At 48.9% G+C, this 21,828-nt stretch overlaps 1 protein-coding gene across 3 annotated transcripts in view; it reads left to right on the top strand.

Annotated features, from left to right (window-relative positions):
• Positions 1-20,271, top strand: part of LOC310650680 (transferrin receptor protein 1-like) — a 29,012-nt gene extending 8,741 nt beyond the window's left edge. For all 3 annotated transcript variants that reach the window (XM_083380261.1, XM_083380262.1, XM_083380263.1), the window contains exons 3-16: positions 963-1,173; positions 2,931-3,144; positions 5,282-5,416; positions 6,101-6,194; positions 6,352-6,474; positions 7,928-8,026; positions 9,691-9,830; positions 10,895-11,058; positions 11,611-11,730; positions 11,921-12,006; positions 13,437-13,500; positions 15,772-15,839; positions 17,907-17,953; positions 20,080-20,271. In XM_083380261.1, coding sequence (XP_083236387.1) covers positions 963-1,173; positions 2,931-3,144; positions 5,282-5,416; positions 6,101-6,194; positions 6,352-6,474; positions 7,928-8,026; positions 9,691-9,830; positions 10,895-11,058; positions 11,611-11,730; positions 11,921-12,006; positions 13,437-13,500; positions 15,772-15,839; positions 17,907-17,953; positions 20,080-20,188 — 1,674 coding nt within the window. In that variant the 3' untranslated portion in view covers positions 20,189-20,271. The remainder of the gene's footprint in view (positions 1-962; positions 1,174-2,930; positions 3,145-5,281; positions 5,417-6,100; positions 6,195-6,351; positions 6,475-7,927; positions 8,027-9,690; positions 9,831-10,894; positions 11,059-11,610; positions 11,731-11,920; positions 12,007-13,436; positions 13,501-15,771; positions 15,840-17,906; positions 17,954-20,079) is intronic.
• Positions 20,272-21,828: the final 1,557 nt, after the last annotated feature.

Here is a 21,828-nt window from a genome sequence, read left to right as displayed (position 1 = left end):
GCTGTTGAAATGTGCAAAGAAAGAATTTCAGCTCCTGTGCCTCCAGCACAACAGAAATATTAAGGAGGAGACGGTGGTTTGTTCTAGTGGGGAAGACACCAGGCTAAAATATAGGAAACACTTGAGTTCTGGTCCTCTCTTAGCCATGAAAGCTGGCTGGGTGACTGGACCAATCACCAGGAGGCAGAGAGTTCTAGTCCTTCCTTAACCATGAAAGCTGGCTGGGTGACTTTGGGCCAATCACCAGGAGATGGGGAGTTCTAGTCCCACGTTAACCATGAAAGCTGGCTGGGTGTCTGTGGACCAATCACCAGGAGACAGAGAGTTCTAGTCCCACCTTAGCCATGAAAGCTGGCTGGGTAACTGGGCCAATCGCCAGGAGACGGGGAGTTCTAGTCCCACCTTAACCATGAAAGCTGGGTGGGTGACTGTGGGCCAATCACCAGGAGGCAGAGAGTTCTAGTCCCGCCTTAGTCATGAAAGCTGGCTGGGTGACTTTGGGCCAATCCCCAGGAGACGGAGAGTTCTAGTCCAGCGAAAGCCAGCTGGGTGACTTTGGGCTAATCGGCAAGAAACTGAACAACATCAGAATATTAAAACAAACATACAAATTGCACAATTTATGTATACCATTTAAGATTTAAATCTTGAGGGAAGAGATGGTTATTTGCCAGCATCTTAAATGCTGAAAGAGGGAGCCACCAGTGTGCGCACCAGTGTGTCAAACCCCTGACAACGGGGGGGGGCATCTTCGGAAGGGTCTCTCTCGATCCGGATAACGGGGGAAATGTTAGCAACCGTCTCGCTTAGCAACATGAATTCTGGAGTCCGTTGTTGGCCGTAAGCCCAGGACTGCCTGTCTTTGAGTGGCCCACAAGGCCTTCCTGCTCAGCTGGGCTTGTGCCCTTTCTTGTGCAAGGCCCTTTTGCTCATCCTCCTCCTCCTCCTCCTCCTCCGTCTAGTTTGGGGCAGAGCCCCTTTCCTACACCCGCTTCAGCTTGGCCCGGCAGCCGGACGGGGACAGCAGCCACGTGGAAATGAAGCTCTCGGCCGAGGAAGAGGAAGGCGGAGAAAACGGCACCATCCACCACCTTCCCCCCAGGAAAGGCAGCGCCCGAAGCCCCCGGCACCTGGGCATCCTCTGCGGAGTATCCGCCCTGCTCTTCCTGATAGGTAAGGGGGGGGCGGGGGCGGGGATGCTGGCCTAAATGGTTGGCTCTTGGAGTTGGAATGTGAGCCAGCCATGTGATGTGGCCACGGAAAAAGGCAAGCGTGGTTCTCGGGGTCTTCCAAGAGAAGCATAGGCAGTCTTTGACTCGGTGACGGTTAGGGCCAGCCTTTCCGTCGCTCAGCAAGGCAGTTTGATAAGCGAGCCGGGCCCAATTACACTACCGCGTTGGTCACCGTCGTTCAGCGAATCGGGGCACTTGTTGAGTTGGTTGTGGTGGGAAATTCTGATCCCAGCTGTGATCGCACGGCGAGGACCGCCTGTGTAATGTGCAAGTTACGGGAAATAGATCTACTTTGGTCTGATCCCACAGTTGCCCTCCTCTTCGCTCTGCAAGCCCCCCTCCCAGCACTGATGATGCTCCCTAGCTGGGTGTTGAAAGGTCTGCAAGAAAGCTCAGAGAGAGCACCAAGGACCCCGCAGTCCTTTTCTTCCTCCTCTTCCGCCTCTCCATAAACTTCACTCCCTTCTAGCACTGATGATGTTACCTAGTTGGGTGTTGAAAGGTCTGCAAGAAAGCCACCCAGCTCAGAGAAAGCACCAAGGACCCCACAGTCCTTTCTCCTCCTCCTCCTCCCAAAAACCCCCCTCCCTTCTAGCACTGATGATGTTACCTATTTGGGTCATGAAAGGTCTGCAAGAAAGCCATCCAGCTCAGAGAAAGCACCAAGGACCCCACAGCTACCGATACACCCCCCCACACTAAGAGCAAATTAACCTTTGTCCATAAAACGCCTTCCTTTTTCATATACAGATGGTCCTCAGTTGGGGACCGTTCCAACTTACAATAGCGCCCAGCGGGGTGATAACCACCAGTCCTCGTCCTTATAAGGGTGGCGGTCATGTGATCGGCAACTGGCTTGCACTTAACCAGGGTTATAAAGTCCTGTGAGCACGTGAGCGTGATTTTATGACCTTATTTGTGGTGTCCGTCCTGGAAGCACAAGCCAGCAGGAGGCTGCAAATGGCCATCGGGTCGATGTCCCGCTTAACAATGTTGCGGGGGTTCACGTAATGAGGGCTATTGGAAGCGCCCCAATTTCCATCGCTCCGTGGCACAGTCAGGTGACATTGCACTTTAGGGATGAAAATCCCGGGCCCCAGCGAGTGTTGCTCAGCGAGGGCTACCGAGTAAACTTTTAAAAATAATAATCGTGGAGCCATCGATAGAATCGTGCTGTTATTCGGTGGGTTATTGTTACAGAAGTGGCTAGCATTTACTGTTTTCATCCCAAGGAAAAAGCTGAGAGCGTAATTCTATTAAGTAACCGAACTGCGTTGAAAGAAGTGGGAAGTCGCTGCTTTTTATTTCTTTTTGTCCTCACTTTATCCCTTCCCCACTATTTGCCACTGTCTTTATTTTCATTTGTCTTTCGTGTAAAAAAAACACACCCAAAACCCTTTTCAACAACGTCTACGGAGTTTCTCAGTCCTTGCAGGTCACCGTTGTCGCAAAGGTGCTTTTTGCAAAAGGCACTTGGACTTCCTTGGTTTTTGGATTATTCCCCCCCCTTGAAAATCTTCCTCTTCTCATCCCAAAAGTTTCTTCGCTTCTAACTTCGGAGGAAGCAAAACGGTTTCTAAGACCAAAAACGGAAATCTAGTTGCTTTTGCTTCTCAGCGACGCAGATGTGTGTGAATTGGGCTGTTCTTTTCAGCGTTGCGTCTTCAGGCAGTAAATCCTGACCTCTTCCTTCGGCAGGATTTCTCTTTGGCTACATCACTTTCCGCGCCCGGATGCAACAAGTGGCGACGTGTAGCAACGGGGCCGGCTCCTCGACCAACGAGGTCCACTATTCCCCAGAATACTCTGTAACCAGCAACAACGCCCCCTCCGATCCAATGCTGTATTGGGGTGACTTGAAGAAATTATTGGCCAGTCGGCTAGCCAGGGCGAGATTCCAAGACAAGATCCGGTAAGGATTTCCAGAAAGTCCCTTGGAAAAGCTCTTCTGATGATGATGAAGAAGAAGAAGGGTTTCAGCATGCGGGCAGCTGCGGCTCTGGCTGTGTGGGATGCAGGAAGGGACCTTGGAGGTCTTCTAGTCCATCCCCCTTGCTCAAGCAGGAAACCCTATAGCAGTGGTGGTGAACCTATGGCATGCGTGCCAGGGTGGGGGCACTCAGAGCCCTCTCTGTGGGCATGCGCGCCATTGCCCCAGTCCTGCAGCCTTATCCTCACCAGCAGCCCCCCCCGGAGGAGAGTTGCCCCCGGGCACGGCCCACGCAGAGCAGCGCAGCTAAGGATGTGGCAGCCAGGCAGCAGGGGACAAGATTCCACCCTTGCACCCCGTCACGCGCAGATGATGCTGTGGGGTGCGGGCTGTGGCGCTGCAAGACCACCTGGGTGATCTGTGGCGGGCCGTGGAGGCGGTGGGTGGCCCTGCGGGCTGAAGCAGGGGCAGAGCGGGTGGGCTGGGGGGACCGAGGTGTTTTTTGGGCACTCTATCTCTAAAAGGTTTGCCACCCATGCCCTATACCCGTGGTGGCGAACCTGTGGCACGCGTGCCACATGTGGCACCCAGAGCCCTCTCTGTGGGCACGTGCCCCGTCGCCCCAGTCCTAGGCCTTCAGCTGGGTTTTATAAAACCTTTTCGCTTCAGGCCTCCGCCGCTGTGTGCAAAAAAAAAAAAAGGTTCAATCAATTTCAACTTCTCGCAGGGAAAAAAAGAATCTCGCAAAGTTGGAATTGATTGATTGAACTTTTCAGTCCCACTGCAGCCACGCCCACCCGGCGCCCGATGATACACAAGTGGGTTTTGGGTTGCAGTTTGGATACTCGGTCTCTGAAAGGTTCGCCATCACTGATCTATACCATTTCTGACAAATGGTTGTCTCGTCTCTTCTTAAAAGCATCCGGTGATAGAGCGCCCACAACTTCTGACGTTCAGTGATTAATTGTCCTCACTGTCAGGAAGTTTCTCCTTAGTTCCAGGTTGCTTCTCTCCTTGACTAGTTTCCATCCGTTGCTTCTCGTCCTGCCTTCAGGCGCTTTGGAGAATAGCTTGACTCCCTCTTCTTTGGGGCAGCCCCTGAGATACTGGAACATTGGCTATCATGTCACCCTTAGTCCTTCTCTTCATTAGACTAGATATACCCAATTCCTCCTCATAGATTTTAGCCTCCTAATCCTCCTCGTTGCTCTTCTCTGCACTCTTTCTTAGGCTCTCAACCTCTTTTTTTATATTGTGGCTGTCACGGTTCCGATTAAAGAGAGAAGAAGAAAGCAGAAGTCCGATGCTTGTGAATTCCTCAAAGAACATGTTTATTGGTTACATACAAAGTATGGGCACGGGTCAAAAGCGAAACCTAGTCTGAATTGCCCACAAAAAAAATTACCCAGTCACAATGTATGAAGTCCCACCCTCAGGAATATGCATTTTACTACGTTCCCGAATAGAAATGTTGGGCAGGCTTTCTAATATACCGCCCCGCCTCTAGTCCCGGGAATAAGAGATGACCTTGGTTCCCACGGGACAGAATATTGTTTAGAAGAGTAGAGAGAGAGTAATAATAATAATAGGAAGGGACCTTGCAGGTCATCTAGTCCTGCTCAGGCAGGAAACCCCATAGGATTTCAGACAAATGGCTGTCTGGTCACTTCTTAAAAACTTCCAGTGTTGGAGCATTCATAAGTTCTGGAGGCAGGTTGTTCCACTGGTTAATTGTTCTGTCAGGAAGTTTCTCCTTAGCTCCAGGTTGCTTTTCTCTCCTTGATTAATTTCCATCTGTTGCTTCTTGTCCTGCCTTCAGGCGCTTTGGAGAAGAGCTTGACTCCCTCTTCTTTGGGGCAGCCCCTGAGATACTGGAACGCTGCTATCATGGCACCCCTCGTCCTTCTCTTCATTAAACTAGACAGACCCAGTTCCAGAAGGAGACAGGGAAAGAGGGCTGCAGCTAGCCTCATTGTAGAGATGGCAGCAGTGAGCAAAAATGGATGCAACATTCCAAGTGTGGATCGTCACCAAGGCATCCTAAAGTGGTATTAACACTGTGTGAAGATGGGGGTGTGACAGAACTCCTGACTTTCGATTTATTGGCATTTTCTTTCAGGTCAGTGTCCTCCGGCAATCACGAAGCCGGCAGTTTACGGGATGAGGTTCTGGCCAATGACATCCATGAACAGTTTGAGTTATTCAAGTTGGACAAAGTCTGGGAGGATGAGCATTATGTCCGTCTCCAAGCCAGGTAGGAGGTTTGGCTCGCAATAATTCGGGGAGGTCTTCCCTTCAACTGCACTTAGCAAAGGTTGCCATTTGGATTCCCGATCCCATGGGCAAGTCTCACGAAAAATAAATCGCTTTAGGAAAGAGCCAGTTTGGTCTAGAGGTTAGGAGACTAGAAAGAAAGAAATTGTGAGGACCAGCATAGACATGAAAGCCGGCTGGGTGACTTTGGGCCAATCACCAGGCGACGGTGAATTCTAGTCCCGCCTTAGGCATGAAAGCCAGCTGGGTGACTTTGGGCCAATCACCAGGAGACGGAGAGTTCTAGTCCCGCCTTAGGCACGAAAGCCGGCTGGGTGACTTTGGGCCAATCACCAGGAGACTGGGAGTTCTAGTCCTGCCTTAGGCATGAAAGCCGACTGGGTGACACTGGGCCAATCACCAGGAGGTGGTAAGTTCTAGTCCTGCCTTAAGCATAGAAAACCCATCTGGGTGACTTTGGGCCAATCACCAGGAGACGGTGAGTTCTACTCCTGCCTTAGGCATGAAAGCCGGCTGGGTCACTTTAGTCTAATCTAATCTCCTGCCTCTTTTTAAGGAGGGCGCTCCAACCTTGGCCGCTTTTAAAAGAGCGGTGGATGTTTTAAAATGCAGTATTTTGAAGCGTGGAGTGATGGCCAGGTTCCTGTATTTTAATTTTTTTTAGGTCTACAAATGCCGTTTTTTTGGGAGATGCTGGAAGCACAATCCTGGAGGCCTCCGATGCGTTTGTAGCCTACAGTAAAAACGGAGAAGTTTCGGTAAGTCTCTCCTACAAGACTTCTTCCCATTTCGCCGCAGCCCGGTGACCAAGAGCTCAGGGTCAGATCCCGGACTGCAGACCCTAGTTTGTGGGGGAACCCCCGTCTTAGACCACTTGATGGTGCTATGTTGGCTAACCAAGCTTCTCCGTTCTAGGGCAAGCTGGTTTTTGCCAATTATGGCCTGAAGGAAGATTTCAAAGCCCTCCTAGGCCAAGGTATCGTCATAAATGGCACGGTGGTCATTGTGAGAGCCGGCAGCATTACTTTTGCTGAGAAGGTAAAATGATTTGTAAACAATCGATCTTCACAGAGTGATTCTGGGCGGTATACAGATAAGACCTAAAAACTCTGTACTTCAAACACAAAGCGGATTAAAAGCACGGATGAAATGTTTTAAATGTCCTGGTTCCAACAGATGAAACTCTTCAAAAGAACTTCAAGGCATTGTTTACCTTAAGGCAGTGATGGCGAACCTTTTAGAGACCGAGTGCCCAAACTACAACCTAAAACCCACATGGATCGTCGGGTGCTGGGTGGGTGTGGCCCATTGGGTGGGTGTGGCTGCGGTGGTAATGGCAGACTGGGTGGGACTAAAAAGTTCAATCAATTCCAACTTCGCGAGATCTTTTTTTTCCCCACGAGAAGTTGAAATTGATTGAACCTTTTCTTTTTTTTTTTTTGCACATGGCAGCAGTGGGCTAAAGCGAAAAGGTTTTATAAAACCCAGCTGAAGGCCTAGGACTGGGGCGACGGTGCGCATGCCCAAAGAAAGGGCTCTGCGTGCCACAGGTTCGCCACCACGGCCTTAAGGGATCTTTTATTCGAATAGCAGGATATCGGCACTTACATAATCGAAGCCATAATCGTGGGCACATAATATCAAAGCACAATTCCCTCCTCCAATTAACAGTCACAAATCATGTTCCCCAATTAGCTTGAATCGTGGGCTTCTCCAGCCCACCAATTCTTTTATCAGCTCTGGGCTCAGTAACCTTGATTCCCACGCTGAGTTTAGTGTTGTCTAGCCGGACTCTCGTTCACATCCACTCCTCCCAGCATCGCCTAACTCGAAAAGGGAAAAGATGGCTAACGTTTCCATCTGTTGTCAATGCAAAAACACATGCGATGTTAGCAGCCTTGACATTCAAATTCAGAATTAAAAGCCGGGGGGCGGGGGAAGTCTTTTCAAGGCTGCAGGAGGGCCCCAAGCGAGTCGGCAGAATTGGCATGCCACGAGCAGCGGAAAACGTGACACTTCCCCCCCCACCACCACAAAAAACCACAAACAGTGTAAAAGTTAAGAAAAAAAAAAACAAGCGGCGGGCAAATTGCGTGTCCGTTCCAAGAGTTGGCATTCTCCGTTGCCCAATCCGGTTACCTAAAAAAAAAAAAAACCAGATGTGGTAAAGGAGAAAAATTCTAGAAGGCACCTTTTGTGAGGCTTACTATGCCTTTCCGTCTCGGTCAATCATAACGTCCTATTGTCAATTTTTTTAAAAAATGGGGGGGAACCCCCACTGACGTAAATAAAGGCCGTAAAAGAAAGAGCTAGCCAGCCGAATAAATCGCAGAATATAACCTTCACTCCTGTCGTTCCCTCATTAATGCGGGACTGAGGGGTCCTCTGCTTGCTTAAGCTGGATTGCTTCCTTGGCTACGTTTCATTACCGTGGGCCACCCCTTGGACGCTTTTCCACCCACCTGTTTAAAAACACCACCTATCTCCTCAGGTTGCCAACGCCGAGGCACGGGGCGCTGTCGGAGTGTTAATCTACCCGGATCCTTTGGATTACCAGAACCTTGGAGAAAGGGAGGCCCTGTTTGGACACGTGAGTTTCGAACCTTTCTCTTGTCCGTGAACTTCTCCTGCCTCTTTTTTTAAGGAGGGCTCTCCAACCAACCTGGGCCGCTTTTAAAAGAGCGGTGGGCTTTTTTTCTGGGAGTTGAAAGCAATTACTCCAGCGAAAGCAATTACTCCCCCCATGAACACAGCCAAAATTAAGTGAGTTTTGCCTCCCGGTGACACGTCTGGTGTGTTACGCACTCCAGAGACTTGCTTGTCGGTTGCTTTTAGTGTCCCAAGGACCACAAATGTTTTTTGGGGAAAAAAACAATATACAATGAGTAAACCCCCCCCCCCCGACTGAGGTTGTCTTAAAATTAGCGTGTCTGCTTGCTTCCCCCCCACTTTTTCTCGCCCTCCTGTTTGGAAATCCAATCCTTCAGCGTGGACGTCTCAGGGCTGTGATGGTCTTAATAAAAGAAAACTCTTTTTTGGCTCAAGAAGGAGGAAAATAAAGTAGCTGTGCAGATAGTCCTTGACTTACAACCACGATTGAGCAAGACAGTTAACGTGAGTTTTGCCCCCTTGGATGACCTTCCTTGCCCACAGCCGTTAAGTGAAACGCCGCAGTTAAGTCAGTAACACAGGGTGGTTCGGCAAAATCTGCCTTCCCCATTGGCTTGTTTCAAAATGTGAGTCAGTTGCCAATTGTCTGAATTTTTATCACGTAACCACGAGGATGTCCCGCGAGGATGTCGCAACGGTCGTGAGTGTGAAAAACTCATAAGTCCCTTTTTTTTCATTGGCCGCTGTAATTTGGAACGGTCAGTAAAGAAATGTTTGTAAGTTGAGGACATCCTCTAATCCAGGGCTTTCCAACCAGTGGTACGGGTACCGCCTGTGGTACATGGGCACCTGGCAGGTGTTAGGCGACCATCCTAGGAAAGTGGTAGCGAGGGAGGGGAAGGAGCTGAACCGGTGGCAGCACCGCACAAGCCAGAGCGAGAGACGGCTGGAGCTGCAGGGCTGTCGGGGCTCAGCGGAAGCTCCAGGATCAGCGCCAGGATCCAGCTGGAGCTCAGCAATAATCCTGGCACTTCTGAGCCCAGAAGAAGCGCCGATCAGCTGGAATGTTGCAGCATCTCCAGGGTCTTCTGATTTACATCCAGATGCTTGGCAACTGATTCATATTTATGACAATCACAGTGTCTCAGGGTCATGTGAAGGGACCAAAACTTTCTGCAACCACCCATTAAGAGGGGGGGGGAATAAAAACCAAACACCCCCCACCCCACCCCCTCTGCCAATCCTCAACAGAAATGCTCACAACAACCTCGGACAGGAGGAAGAGCGTCGCCGGGCGGGCAGGCAGGTGTCTTACTCTGCTGTGGCTTGGGGGACCCTTTTTTCAGTCCCATTGTAACTTCGAACAGTCACTAAGCAAACTGTTGTAAGTCGAGGACTACCTGTACTTCATCACTTTTTTCCTTTTGGGGGGGGGTCATCACGTTTTTGACCCCTTGCTGGGCGACTGGTGGTACTCGGATGTTGCCATATCCTAAAAGTGGTACGATGGGTGAAAAGGTTGAAAAGCCAGGCCAGAACTGAGCAAAGGTTTAGAGATGGTGGTGTAAGCTCCATGAAGGACCTGGAAGGAAACTCCCAATTTTATCCTTTTTTTGGTAACTCCCGGGATTTCTTGTCTTTCAGGCTCACCTTGGTACCGGTGACCCTTACACCCCTGGATTTCCTTCTTTCAACCACACCCAGTTCCCCCCCGTTCAGTCTTCGGCCCTGCCCAGCATCCCCGTCGCAAGTATTTCACTCTCAGACGCACGGAAATTAATCAGGTAACCGGCCACCGTTTGGCAAACTTCTTGTATGTAGATTTGGGTGTCGCTGGCTCCAAACTCTGTTGTTTCAACCGTTTTCCAGAAGGCAAAAAAACCCCAACGATTAAAAATGGGCTTCTCCACACACAGCAGTTAAAAAACTTAGGACAGGGGTCTTCAAACTTGGCCCTTTGGTGACTTGTGGACTTCAACTCCCAGAATTCCTCAGCCAGGCACGCTTGCTGAGGAATTCTGGGAGTTGAAGTCCACTCCTCAAAGTCTATATCGGGTCTTCAAGCTACCTACCTACCCACCCACATCTATCTGTCTGTCTATCTATTTCTTTTCTATCTACTTCTATCTAACCATCTATCTCAGAAGTCTTCAAACTTGGCCCTTTGATGACTTGTGGACTTCAGCTCCCAGAATTCCTCAGCCTGGTACTCTCTGTCTGTCTGTCTGTCTCTCTCTCTCTCTCTCTCTCTCTCTCCATCTCCATCCATCCACTGGTATCTATCTTTCTTTTCTTTTTCTTGAGTTGAAGTCCACAAGTCATCAAAGGCCCAAGTTTGAAGACCCCTGACTTAGGACCACAATTGAGCTCACAATTTCCGTTGCCAAAGTGAAAAGAGACGTATTTTGCCCCATTTTTGCGACTTTTCTCGCCACACTTGTTAAGCAGTTGTGAAGTTAGTAACCCGATCGTTACATGTATCCAGCTTCCCCCCCCTTGACTTTGCTTGTCAAAAGATCGCAAAAAGGGGATCGCGTTAACCCCCCCTCCACCCCCCCAGGGGGGAGACTGCAATCGTCATAAATACGGGTCAGTTGCCAAGCGTTTGAATTTTGATTGGCTGACCCCGGGGAACGCTGCGACAGTCGCAGGCATGAAAAACGCTCCTACGTCACTTCTCCCAACACCGTCATAACTTTGAGCGGTCACTAAACGAATGGTTATACCGGCATCCTGTTCCTCGAAAGAAGTAGGAAACTTGCTCGTTTCGAAGGTGCCTGAACGTGTTGCAGGATGTTGGGGAGCACACCCAGCTTCGTTGAGTAACGAGTTCCGGTTGTGCTTTCAGCGTCCTGAGTGGGTCGGACTGTCCAACCCTGTGGCAAAGGACCATCTTTCGCAAGTGTGTGACCCCTCCGACGGGAATGAACGTGCGCCTCAAAATCGAGAACAACCTGGTCGAGAAAAAAATCCTGAACATTTTCGGCGTCATTAAAGGTTTTGTGGAACCAGGTAAGCCTCGTGAAGTGAGAGAAGGTTGAATTTGAACTCTGCGTCCTGGGCGCCCTATCCGGTCCTTCGACTCTTCCGGTTGGAAGGGGTCGCTGAGGCCACAGGGCAGGAGCCCACCCCCCCCCCGCCCCAAAATCAAAGCATCTCCCAAAATTGGCTGTTTGGCCTCTCCAGGTATATCACAGGGAGTCCTCAATTTACGGCCACTGTGAAGCACCCCCCAGTTTCCGTTGCTAAGCAAGACAGTTGTTAAAGGAATTTGCCCCATTTCACAACCTCCCTTGCTACGACTGTCAAACGAACCGCCGAAGGGAAGCGAATCACGGGGGCTGTTCAGCCAATTGACTTTGCTGGTCAAAAAAGTATCTCGCTTAACGACAGAAACATTGGGCTCCATTGTGGCCGTAAGTCGAGGACTACCGGTCAGTGACCTGAGTCAGGCCATATCCTGGGCCCAGAGCTTTCAACTGCCCCGTTGGCCCTCATCCTACCCCCTTTCTGCTTCATCGCACCTTTTTTTGGAGTCGCTTTTAATGCCGCTTTCTCCCGCAGACCGCTATATCGTGATCGGAGCCCAGCGCGATGCCTGGAAAGCCGGCACGGTGAAAGCCGCGGTCGGGACGGCCCTGTTGCTGGAGCTGGCCCACACCCTCTCCGAGATGGTCAAAACCGGTGAGGCTTCGGAGAGAAATGGACCAAGGGGACGCAAAAGTCTGGGGTTGTTTGGGGCAGCAATTGAACTGAACAGAATAGCTGATTTCTCTCTCTCTCTCTCTCTCTCTCTCTCTCTCTCTCTCTCTCTCTCTCTCTCTCTCACACACACACACACACACACACACACTTTCTCTCCCGCGCTTTTCAGACGGCTACAAACCGCACAGGAGCATCATCTTTGCCAGCTGGAGCGCCGGCGAATTTGGAGCCGTCGGTGCCACGGAATGGCTGGAGGTAAGAGCTGGATTTAAGAATAAAAATAAAAATTGGGAAATCCTTCTGTGCTACAGAGCTGCTTTTTGTGAGGTTTTTTTTTTTTTTGCGCTCACCAAAGTCAGAACACACTTCCGGGTTGAAAGGGTTAGACCAGGGGTGGGCAACCTTTGGCTCTTTGATGACTCGTGGACTTCAACTCCCAGAATTCCTGAGCCTGCATGGCTGAGCTTGGAAACCTCTCCCTTTCCCCTCAGCATGGCTGGCTGAGGAATTCTGGGAGTTGAAGTCCACAAGTCATGAAGGGGCCATAGTTCCCCCACGCTGGCTGAGGAATTCTGGGAGTTGAAGTCCACGCGTTGTGAAGGGGCCAAAGTTTTCCCCACGCTGAGGAATTCTGGGAGTTGAAGTCCACCAGTCATGAAGGGGCCATAGTTCCCCCACGCTGGCTGAGGAATTCTGGGAGTTGAAGTCCACGAGTCATGAAGGGGCCATAGTTCCCCCACGCTGGCTGAGGAATTCTGGGAGTTGAAGTCCACGAGTCATGAAGGGGCCATAGTTCCCCCACGCTGGCTGAGGAATTCTGGGAGTTGAAGTCCGCAAGTCATGAAGGGGCCATAGTTCCCCCACGCTGGCTGAGGAATTCTGGGAGTTGGAGTCCGCAAGTCATGAAGAGGCCATAGTTCCCCACGCTGGCTGAGGAATTCTGGGAGTTGAAGTCCACGAGTCATGAAGGGGCCATAGTTCCCCCACGCTGGCTGAGGAATTCTGGGAGTTGAAGTCCGCAAGTCATGAAGGGGCCATAGTTCCCCCACGCTGGCTGAGGAATTCTGGGAGTTTAAGTCCACTAGTCATGAAGGGGTCAAGTTTGAAGACCCCTGTTCTAGTTCAACACACACCCCCACCCAACCCGCCGCCGCTCAAACAGGAGACCCTTGGCAAGCTTGGACCCTTGGTCTCCAAGCTTGGCAACTTTCAGACTTGTGGACTTCAACTCCCAGAATTCCCTGGCTCCTATCGCTCAGCCATCTTCCCTGCTCTGCTTTGCACTTGCGAACTGCCATCAAGGGGCCAAAGTTTCCCCCATGCTGGCTGAGGAATTCTGGGAGTTGAAGCCCACCAGTCATAAAAGAGCCAAGGTTGCCCATCCCTGGATTAGACATTGCCATTGCTGGATGCCCAGTTGGGGGCCCCTTTCATGCCCCCCATAGGAGCTGGAGTAAAGGACAAATGCTCAGCCCCCCCCCCCCCCGGGGCAGCTCTGGGGTTTCAAACGCAGCTTGCTAACCTCTCGCCCAGCGTTGCAACCACTCAAAAGCACCACGCTCTTTTTTTTCCTGTGTGATGAGCGGCTGTATAAACTGGGTTGATAACTAAGGGAATCTGAGCTTGTAGAAGAGTTTGCAAATCACACTTTTTCACTCCCCCACCCCCTCTCTAAACCCTCTCAGGGCTACGCCGCCTCGCTGCACCTGAAGGCGTTTGCTTACATCAATCTGGACGCAGCCGTTTCAGGTACGGGTCCGGGATAGTTGGTAAAGGTTTGAATTGGGCAAAAATATCTCCCTGTCTTGAAAAGCGAGAACAAGGAAGTGGCAGGAAAATTGCTTTGTTCTTTGAGTAGCTGGGCTAGACCTGGATGCCCAGGTTTTTTTTTGGGGGGGGGGGAAGCCCACAGGCGCACTATTAGGCCTGCCAGCCTAATTCCTGCTATCTCTTAAACTTTTCCTGTCTAGAATGGAATGGAATAGAGAAATATAGAATAGAATGAAAGAATAGGAATAGAATGAACAAATGGAATTATAGAATAGAATAGTATGGAATGCAGAATAGAATAGAATGCAGAATAGAATATGGAATAGAATAAGGAATAGAATAAAATAGAATGAAAGAACAGAATTACAGAATGGAATTATAGAATAGAATAGTATAGAATGCAGAATAGAAGAGAAGAGAATGCAGAATAGAATTATAGAATAGAATGCAGAATAAAATATAGAATGAAAGAATAGAATATGGAATAGAATTAAGGAGTAGAATAGAATAGAATTACAGAATGGAATTATAGAATAGAATAGTATAGAATGCAGAATAGAAGAGAATACAGAATAGAATTATAGAATAGAATGCAGAATAAAATATAGAATGAAAGAATAGAATATGGAATAGAATTAAGGAGTAGAATAGAATAGAATTACAGAATGGAATTATAGAATAGAATAGTATAGAATGCAGAATAGAAGAGAATACAGAATAGAATTATAGAATAGAATGCAGAATAAAATATAGAAGAGAAGAGAATATGGAATAGAATAAGGAGTAGAATAAAATATACTGCTCAAAAAAATAAAGGGAACACTTAAACAACACAGTGTACTGTATTTAATAGTAGGATGTCTTATCTTGTGTTCCCTTTATTTTTTTTTGAGCAGTATAAAATAAGGAGTAGAGCAGAATAAGGAATGGAATAGAATTTAGATTCTTTTACTTAAGAATATGACTGGGGAGCTGCAGAGCATCTGCCCTCAGCGTGACATTTGTTTGCATGACTCGGAACCTTGCACAAACCCCAGAGACGTGCTTAGAACATTAAAGGATTGTTTTTAAGTAAGTCAAGGCAGCGAATATGCCTAATACCTCTTCCTCCTTCCCCCCCCCCCCCACAACTACCCTGTGAGGTGGATTAGCAACTGGCCCAAGGTCTCCTGTGTAAGGCAGGACTAGAACTCACCGTCTCCCGGTGATTGGCTTGAAGACAACCCCCTCCCCCCAAAAAAACACCCCACTGTCTTTTATGCCTGCAAGACTAGAACTCGCCGTCTCCCGGTTTCTAGGCCCGCACCTTTGCTAATAGACCAAACTCTTTGTAAGAGGGCTGCTTGCAAACCAAAGTTAAGCGTGCCTTCTAGGCAGAAGGGCAGCCATTTTGTGAGAGCGCCCCTAACACTCAAAATCCCAGTTTTTCTATCTTGGCTTGGGTGGGTGGGTGGAGCGCGGGTGTCTTGCGGTTGAACGCCACATAGGGAGAAGATGTCACGTTTGGTCTTAATTTTGGCTGGCGTGGTGGGGCAGGAGTGCATTATGAGAAGAAAGAAAATGTCCAAATCTTGGCCTCTTTGGAGTGTGTGTGTGTGTGTGGGGGGGAAGTAGGCTGAGCAGATTGTCCCACGTGAGAATTAAGGTAGCCGGATACCAAGCCTTAGGAGAAGGGAGCCAGGTTGCCGGCAACGTCTCGGCACTTCGGTCTCAAATCGGGCAGCCTTCGTCGTATGCTCTGGAGCTCGAGAAGAGAAGATAACTTTTATTGTCCTTTTTTTTTTTTTTTTTTACTGTGGGCACAACGGCACGCATCGAAAATGAAATTTAGTTGCCCGCCCTCAAAGCGGAACACGTGCATGACACACACCTAAGCATACTACATACGATATATGTATAGACCAGGGGTAGGCAACCTCGGCTCTTTTATGACTCATGGACTTCAACTCCCAGAATTCCTGAGTCAGCTATGCTGACTCAGGAATTCTGGGAGTTGAAGTCCATGAGTCATAAAAGAGCCGAGGTTGCCTACCCCTGGTATAGACCCACACCCCCTACATTACATAACAAATAAATACTGTCCCATCTCGAATATATAACGGGTGGTGGACGCCTGAGAGTTCACGCAAGCTTTAATGCCGCTTGGAGTAAAAACTCTGGCCGCGTCTGGATGTTCTGCGGCGGATCCCACGAAGCCCCCTCCTCCCAGAAGGAAAACGGGATTGTGATGCCTCTCTTTCCATCTGACAGGGTCCAAGGCCTTCCGCTTCTCTTCCAGCCCCTTGTTGAAAAAGCTGCTGGAAGAAGCCGTCACGGAGGTGAGCGGGGCTGGACTCTGGAGGGCTTGCGGGGAAAGGATAAAAGTTGAGCCAGGGCAGCTGTGGTGCCTCCCCTCGCCCTGATCTGCTGATTCCTCGGTCCACATTTGTTAGTTCGTTTTTATCCTGCCTGCCTTTACTGATTTGATGGCGTAAAAGTTCAAGGCAGCGAACGTATCTAACCCTCCTTCCTATTTTGCCACAAGAGTCTTCTAGGTTGGGCTGGTCTGTGAGGGGGGGGGACCGGCCCCGGGTCACCCAGCCAGCTTGGCGTGCCTAAGGAGGGACTAGAACTCGGTTCTCGTCTCCTGGGGATTGGCGAGCAGGCACCCAGCAAACTCTTCAGCCTGAGGCAGGTCTAGAATTCGCCGTCTCCTGGTGGTTGGTCTACATTCAACCAGCTGGCCTTCGTGCCTAAGGCAGGACTAGAACTCACCGACTCCTGGTTTCTAGGCTGGTGTCTTCAATTGTAGGCCAGACTGGTTCTTGTGATGGATGGACGGATTGACAGACAGACAATTAGGTAGATACATAGATAGAGATGGATAGACACAGACAGACAGATACATAGGGATGGATAGATAGATACATACATAGACACATACATAGGGATGGATGGATGGATAAAAATAATTAGATAAATGATATAGACATGGTAGATAGGGATGGATAGACATACATAGATATATAGGGATGGATAGATAATTAGATAAATGATAGATATAGACATAGATGGTAGATAGGGGTGGGTGGATGGATAGATATGGATAGATACATAGGGATGGATGGATAGATAGGGATGGATATAGATTTAGATAATTAGATAATGATAGATATAGACAGATGGTAGATAGGGATGGATAGATAAATAGGGATGGGGGATAGATACATAGACACATACATAGGGATGGATGGAGGGATAGAGATAATTAGATAAATGATAGATATAGACAGATGGTAGATAGGGATGGATAGATAAATAGGGATGGAGGGATAGATATTACGCAGATAAATGGGGATGGAGGGATAGAGATGGAGGGATAGATACATAGACAGGAATGGATGGATGGATAGAGATAGATAATTGATATAGACAGATGATAGGGACGGATAGATACGTACATAGACAGATACATAGGGAGGGATGGATAGATATAGATTTAGATAGATAATGAGATATAGACATGATAGGGATGGATAGACAGACACACATGGATACATAGATAGGGATGGATGGATAGATATGGATAGATACATAGGGATGAAAATAGATTTAGATAGATAATTAGATAATGATAGATATAGACATGGTAGATAGAGATGGAGGGATAGATAGATATTACACATAAATGGAGGGATAGAGATGGAGGGATAGATATTACACATAAATGGGATGGAGGGATAGAGATGGATAGATAGATATTTCACAGATATAAATAGAGATGGAGGGATAGATATTACAGAAAGATAAATAGGGATGGAGGGATAGATAGGGATGGATAGAGATGGAGGGATAGATAGATGTTGTTGTTAGCTGCGAAGTTGTGTCTGACCCATTGCAACCCTATGGACAACGTTCCTCCAGGCCTTCCTGTCCTCCACCATCTTCTGGAGTCCATTTAAGCTCACGCCTCCTGCTTCAGGGACTCCATCCAGCCACCTCTGTCGTCACCTTCTTCTCTTGCCCTCAATCTTTCCCAGCATGAGGCTCTTCTCCAGTGAGTCCTTCCTTCTCATTAGGTGGCCAGATATTACACAGAGATAAATAGGGATGGAGAGATAGATAGATAGATAGATAGATAGATAGATAGATAGATAGATAGATGATAGATAGATAGATGATAGATAGATAGATAGATATTACACACAGACTTCACCTTCTCTATGCTGTGCTCTTGAACCTCTGTTGCTTTCTGATTGAAGATCTGCAGCAGCAGAAATTTCAGGCAAGGGAGCAGGATTTGAAATCGAGCCACAGACCTTTAAGTCTTCGGGGGAGGGGCTGGGGTTGTGGATTATTCCTGTTAACGGAAAAAGTGTGATGCGTTTCTCTCTTTCTTTTTTTAGACCTCCTTTTTGCTGCTCAATCCCCGTGCCGCTTTTGCAAGCCAAGAGTAAGTAAAGCTTTGGCTCTCCCTGATCTTCTTGCCGGCCCTGTTCGGACTCCCGCTTGGCAGCTGGCGGTTCCGAGAAGCAGCTTAAAAACTGCCACTGATAAAGTCAGATTTTATAAAACCTAAACGTTTCCCCCCCCGCCCCCCCCCCAACACACACACACACACAAGAGAAGTCTCCAAGCTTTCTGGCCTTGCCTGCTGCATTTGCGAGGCTTCGCCATTGCCCCGTCTACTGCGCCGCCCCCTCTGTCCAAATGCAAGGCGCAAATCCTAAAGGCGTGTCTCCCTTAAACCAGATTCTGCGCTGAGCTGCTTCTAGCTACTGAAAATAGATATAAATGCTGCTGCACTTCAGTGGTTAGACCCACCTAGAGACTGGCATTTGAACGTAGATCTCCTTGACAATTTATCTTTTATTGGGGTCTGCTAATCTAAGATTAAGAAAGGACGCGGTGGCTCAGTGGGTTAGGACGCTGAGCCTGTCGATCAGAAGGTCGGCAGTTTGGCGGGTCGAATCCCGAGTGCCGCGTAGCAGAGTGAGCGCCTGTTACTCTTCCCAGCTTCTGCCAACCTAGCAGTTCGAAAGCACGTAAAAATGCAAGTAGAAAAATAGGGACCACTACGGTGGGAAGGTAACAGCGTTCCGTGCGCCTTTGGCGTCTAGTCATGCCGGCCACATGACCACGGAGACGTCCTCGGACAAGCGCTGGCTCTTCGGCTTTGAAAGGGAGATGAGCACCGCCCCCTAGAGTCGGAAACGACTAGCACGCATGTGCGGGGGAACCTTGAGCTTTAATCTAGATTAAATGTTAATATAGCTTGCTAGTCCATGTGTGACAGGCCGTGCGCTAAATAAATGAGTAACATTCAGGCTGGGCAGGGGAGCTGCTTCCATAGCGTCTTCCCGCGTGCAGGTGGCCTCTGTTGCAAGGTCTACTCTGCAGATGTTGAGCCTTTTCAGGCGGAAAAATAAGCAAGCTGCCCACAACTTCGCAGCGGGTCATAAATTCTGCTGTGGCCTTTTTTTTCTGAAAAGTGAATCGGAAGTGGGATTGAAGGCCGAGCTTGGGAGGAAAGCAGCAGGATTTTCCTTCTTCGTATAAATAAATAATATTGAGGAAAACTTACGTTTCATCCCATCCTGGCCCTGAACTTATTTTCAGATGGCTGGGATGTACTGGAATGCAGTATCGATAGTCAGAAACTTCAGTCTAAAACTTGGCCCAGCCCCCCAAAATCGTGATATTGCTGCTTCCTTGTAACTTGGTTATTGGTGCTTACTGGTTCTGATGCCGTAGTTTATTGATTACATTTCTCTTACATTTATAAATTTATAAGTTACTCAAGACTGAGAGCAGACGCCGTGCTCATTCCTCCTATTTTCCTCACAACAACCCTGTGAGGTGGGTTGGGCTGAGAGAGAGTGGTCACCCAGCTACCTTTCATACCTAAGGAGGAATTAGAACTCACTTCCTCATGAAGATTGGCCTTAAGTCACTTAATGGCTTTCATGCCTAAGGCGGGACTAGAACTCACCGTCTCCTGGTGATTGGCCCAGAGTCACCCAGCTGGCTTTCATGCCTCAGGCGGGACTAGAACTCACCGTCTCCTGGTGATTGGCCCAGAGTCACCTAGATCACCGTCTCCTGGTGATTGGCCCAGAGTCACCTAGATGGCTTTTCATGCCTAAGGCGGGACTAGAACTCACCGTCTCCTGGTGATTGGCCCAGAGTCACCTAGATGGCTTTTCATGCCTAAGGCGGGACTAGAACTCACCGTCTCCTGGTGATTGGCCCAGAGTCACCTAGATGGCTTTTCATGCCTAAGGCGGGACTAGAACTCACCGTCTCCTGGTGATTGGCCCAGAGTCACCTAGATGGCTTTTCATGCCTAAGGCGGGACTAGAACTCACCGTCTCCTGGTGATTGGCCCAGAGTCACCCAGCCGGCATTTCTGTCTAAAGCAGTTCTAGCGTTCCGTATTCCTGGGTTCCTAGGTGAACGCTTTCACCATTAGGCCATACTGGCTCTCTAAAAAGTTATAAGGCAGAGGCTGAAAAGTGTTTTTCTTTCTCTCCCCCCCCTTTCTTCTCTTCTCCTCCCCCCCCCCAAAAAAAAATCCAGAGTTCCATTCCGGGTAGATGACGCAGCCAGAGCCTTCATCGCATATTCAGGGATCCCGGCCGTCTCTTTCAGCATCAACAATGTGAGTTCTGAACTTGCCCTGCAGTAGCTTTCCAACCACCTCTGTTGACACTGGGAATGTGCAAACCACCTTCAGAACCTGGTGTGTGTGTGTGTGTGTGTGTGTGTGTCTGTCTGTCTGTCTGTCTGTCTTGCTGGGTCAGTGTGGACATCCCCACACTCAGACGTCGGGCTGCAAAGAGTTTGCTCTCTGTCCATTGATGAAGAGTCTTAAGGCGGGTGTCTCCAAACGTGGCCACTTTTAAGCCTCGTGGACCTGGCTGGCTGGGGAATTCTGGGAGTTGAAGTCCACAAGTGGCCACCTTTGGAGACACACACACACACACACCCCTAATCTGAGGGGACGGTCCAAGCCAGCGCTGACCAACAAACGTGTCAAAAATTTAGAAGAGAGAAAAGACCCCAACCTGAGCCCAAACTTTCTGCTGCTGAGTGAAGTAGTGGTGAAGTGAATTTTGCCCCATTTTTATTATTATTATTTACCACTTTTCTTTCCACGGTGTGGTTAAGCGGATCTGGCTTCCTCCTTGCCTTGGCTTGTCAAAAAGTCACAAAAGGTGATGACCCCAAGGCACCGCAACCGTCAGGAATGTGAACCAGTTGCCACACCGCTGAATTTTAGCTACGTGATCGTGGGGATGCTGTCGAAAGTGAAAAACGGTCATAGGTCCATTTTTTTTAGTACCGTTGTAACCTTGGAATGGTCGGTAAATAAACCGTTGTAAAGTCAGGGACTTCCTCTATAAGGGGAGGAGGGGCCTGTCCATTGGAGCAGAGATCGGATAGAATCTTTCAGAGGGCGGGACATAATTTTGTGTTCAACTATGGAAAACATGTTGAGATGGAAAAGATGTTGAGACTCTAGAAAAGAGTGCAGAGAAGAGCAACAAAGATGATCGGGAGACTGGAGGCTAAAACATGAACCTTGCAGGAATTGGGTATGTCTCGTTCAGGGGTAGGCAACCTCGGCTCTTTTATGACTCATGGACTTCCACTCCCAGAATTCCTGAGCCAGCTTGGCTCAGCTTGGAAACCTCTCCCTTTCCCCTCAGCGTGGCTGGCTCAGGAATTCTGGGAGTTGAAGTCCATGAGTCATAAAAGAGCCAAGGTTTCCTACCCCTGGTCTAGTTTAATGAACAGAAGGATTAGGAGTAATGGGATAGCAGCCTTCCAGTATCTCAGGGGCTGCCCCAAAGAAGAGGGAGTCAAGCTCTTCTCCGAAGCACCCGAAGGCACCACAAGAAGCAACGGATGGAAACTAATCAAGGAGAGAAGCAACCTAGAACACTTAAGGAAAAATTTTCTGACAGAACAATTAACCGGTGGAACAATCTGCCTCCAGAAGCTGTGAATGCTCCCAACACTGGAGGTTTTTAAGAAGAGATTGGACAGAAATGGTCTAGGGTTTCCTGCCTGAGCAGGGGGTTGGACTAGGTGACCTCCAAGGTCCCCTTCCAGCTCTATTCTGATGGATGGATTGATTGATATGGAGAACAGTTGCTGGAATTGGTTATGTCTAGATTAATGAAGAGAAGGGACGAGGGGTGATTTGTCTGAAATGGTATAGGGTTTCCTGCCTGAGCGGGTTGGATTGGATGACCTCCAAGGTCCCTTCTAACATTTATTGTTATCATTCTCACGCTTGCTTCTAAGTACCGACGGAGCAGC

Source organism: Vipera ursinii, assembly GCF_947247035.1.
Source record: "Vipera ursinii genome assembly, contig: scaffold_190, whole genome shotgun sequence".
Classification (NCBI taxonomy): Eukaryota; Metazoa; Chordata; class Lepidosauria; order Squamata; family Viperidae; genus Vipera; species Vipera ursinii.
Note: the sequence above shows the minus strand (reverse complement) of the source record. Positions and strands in the feature narration are given on the sequence as shown.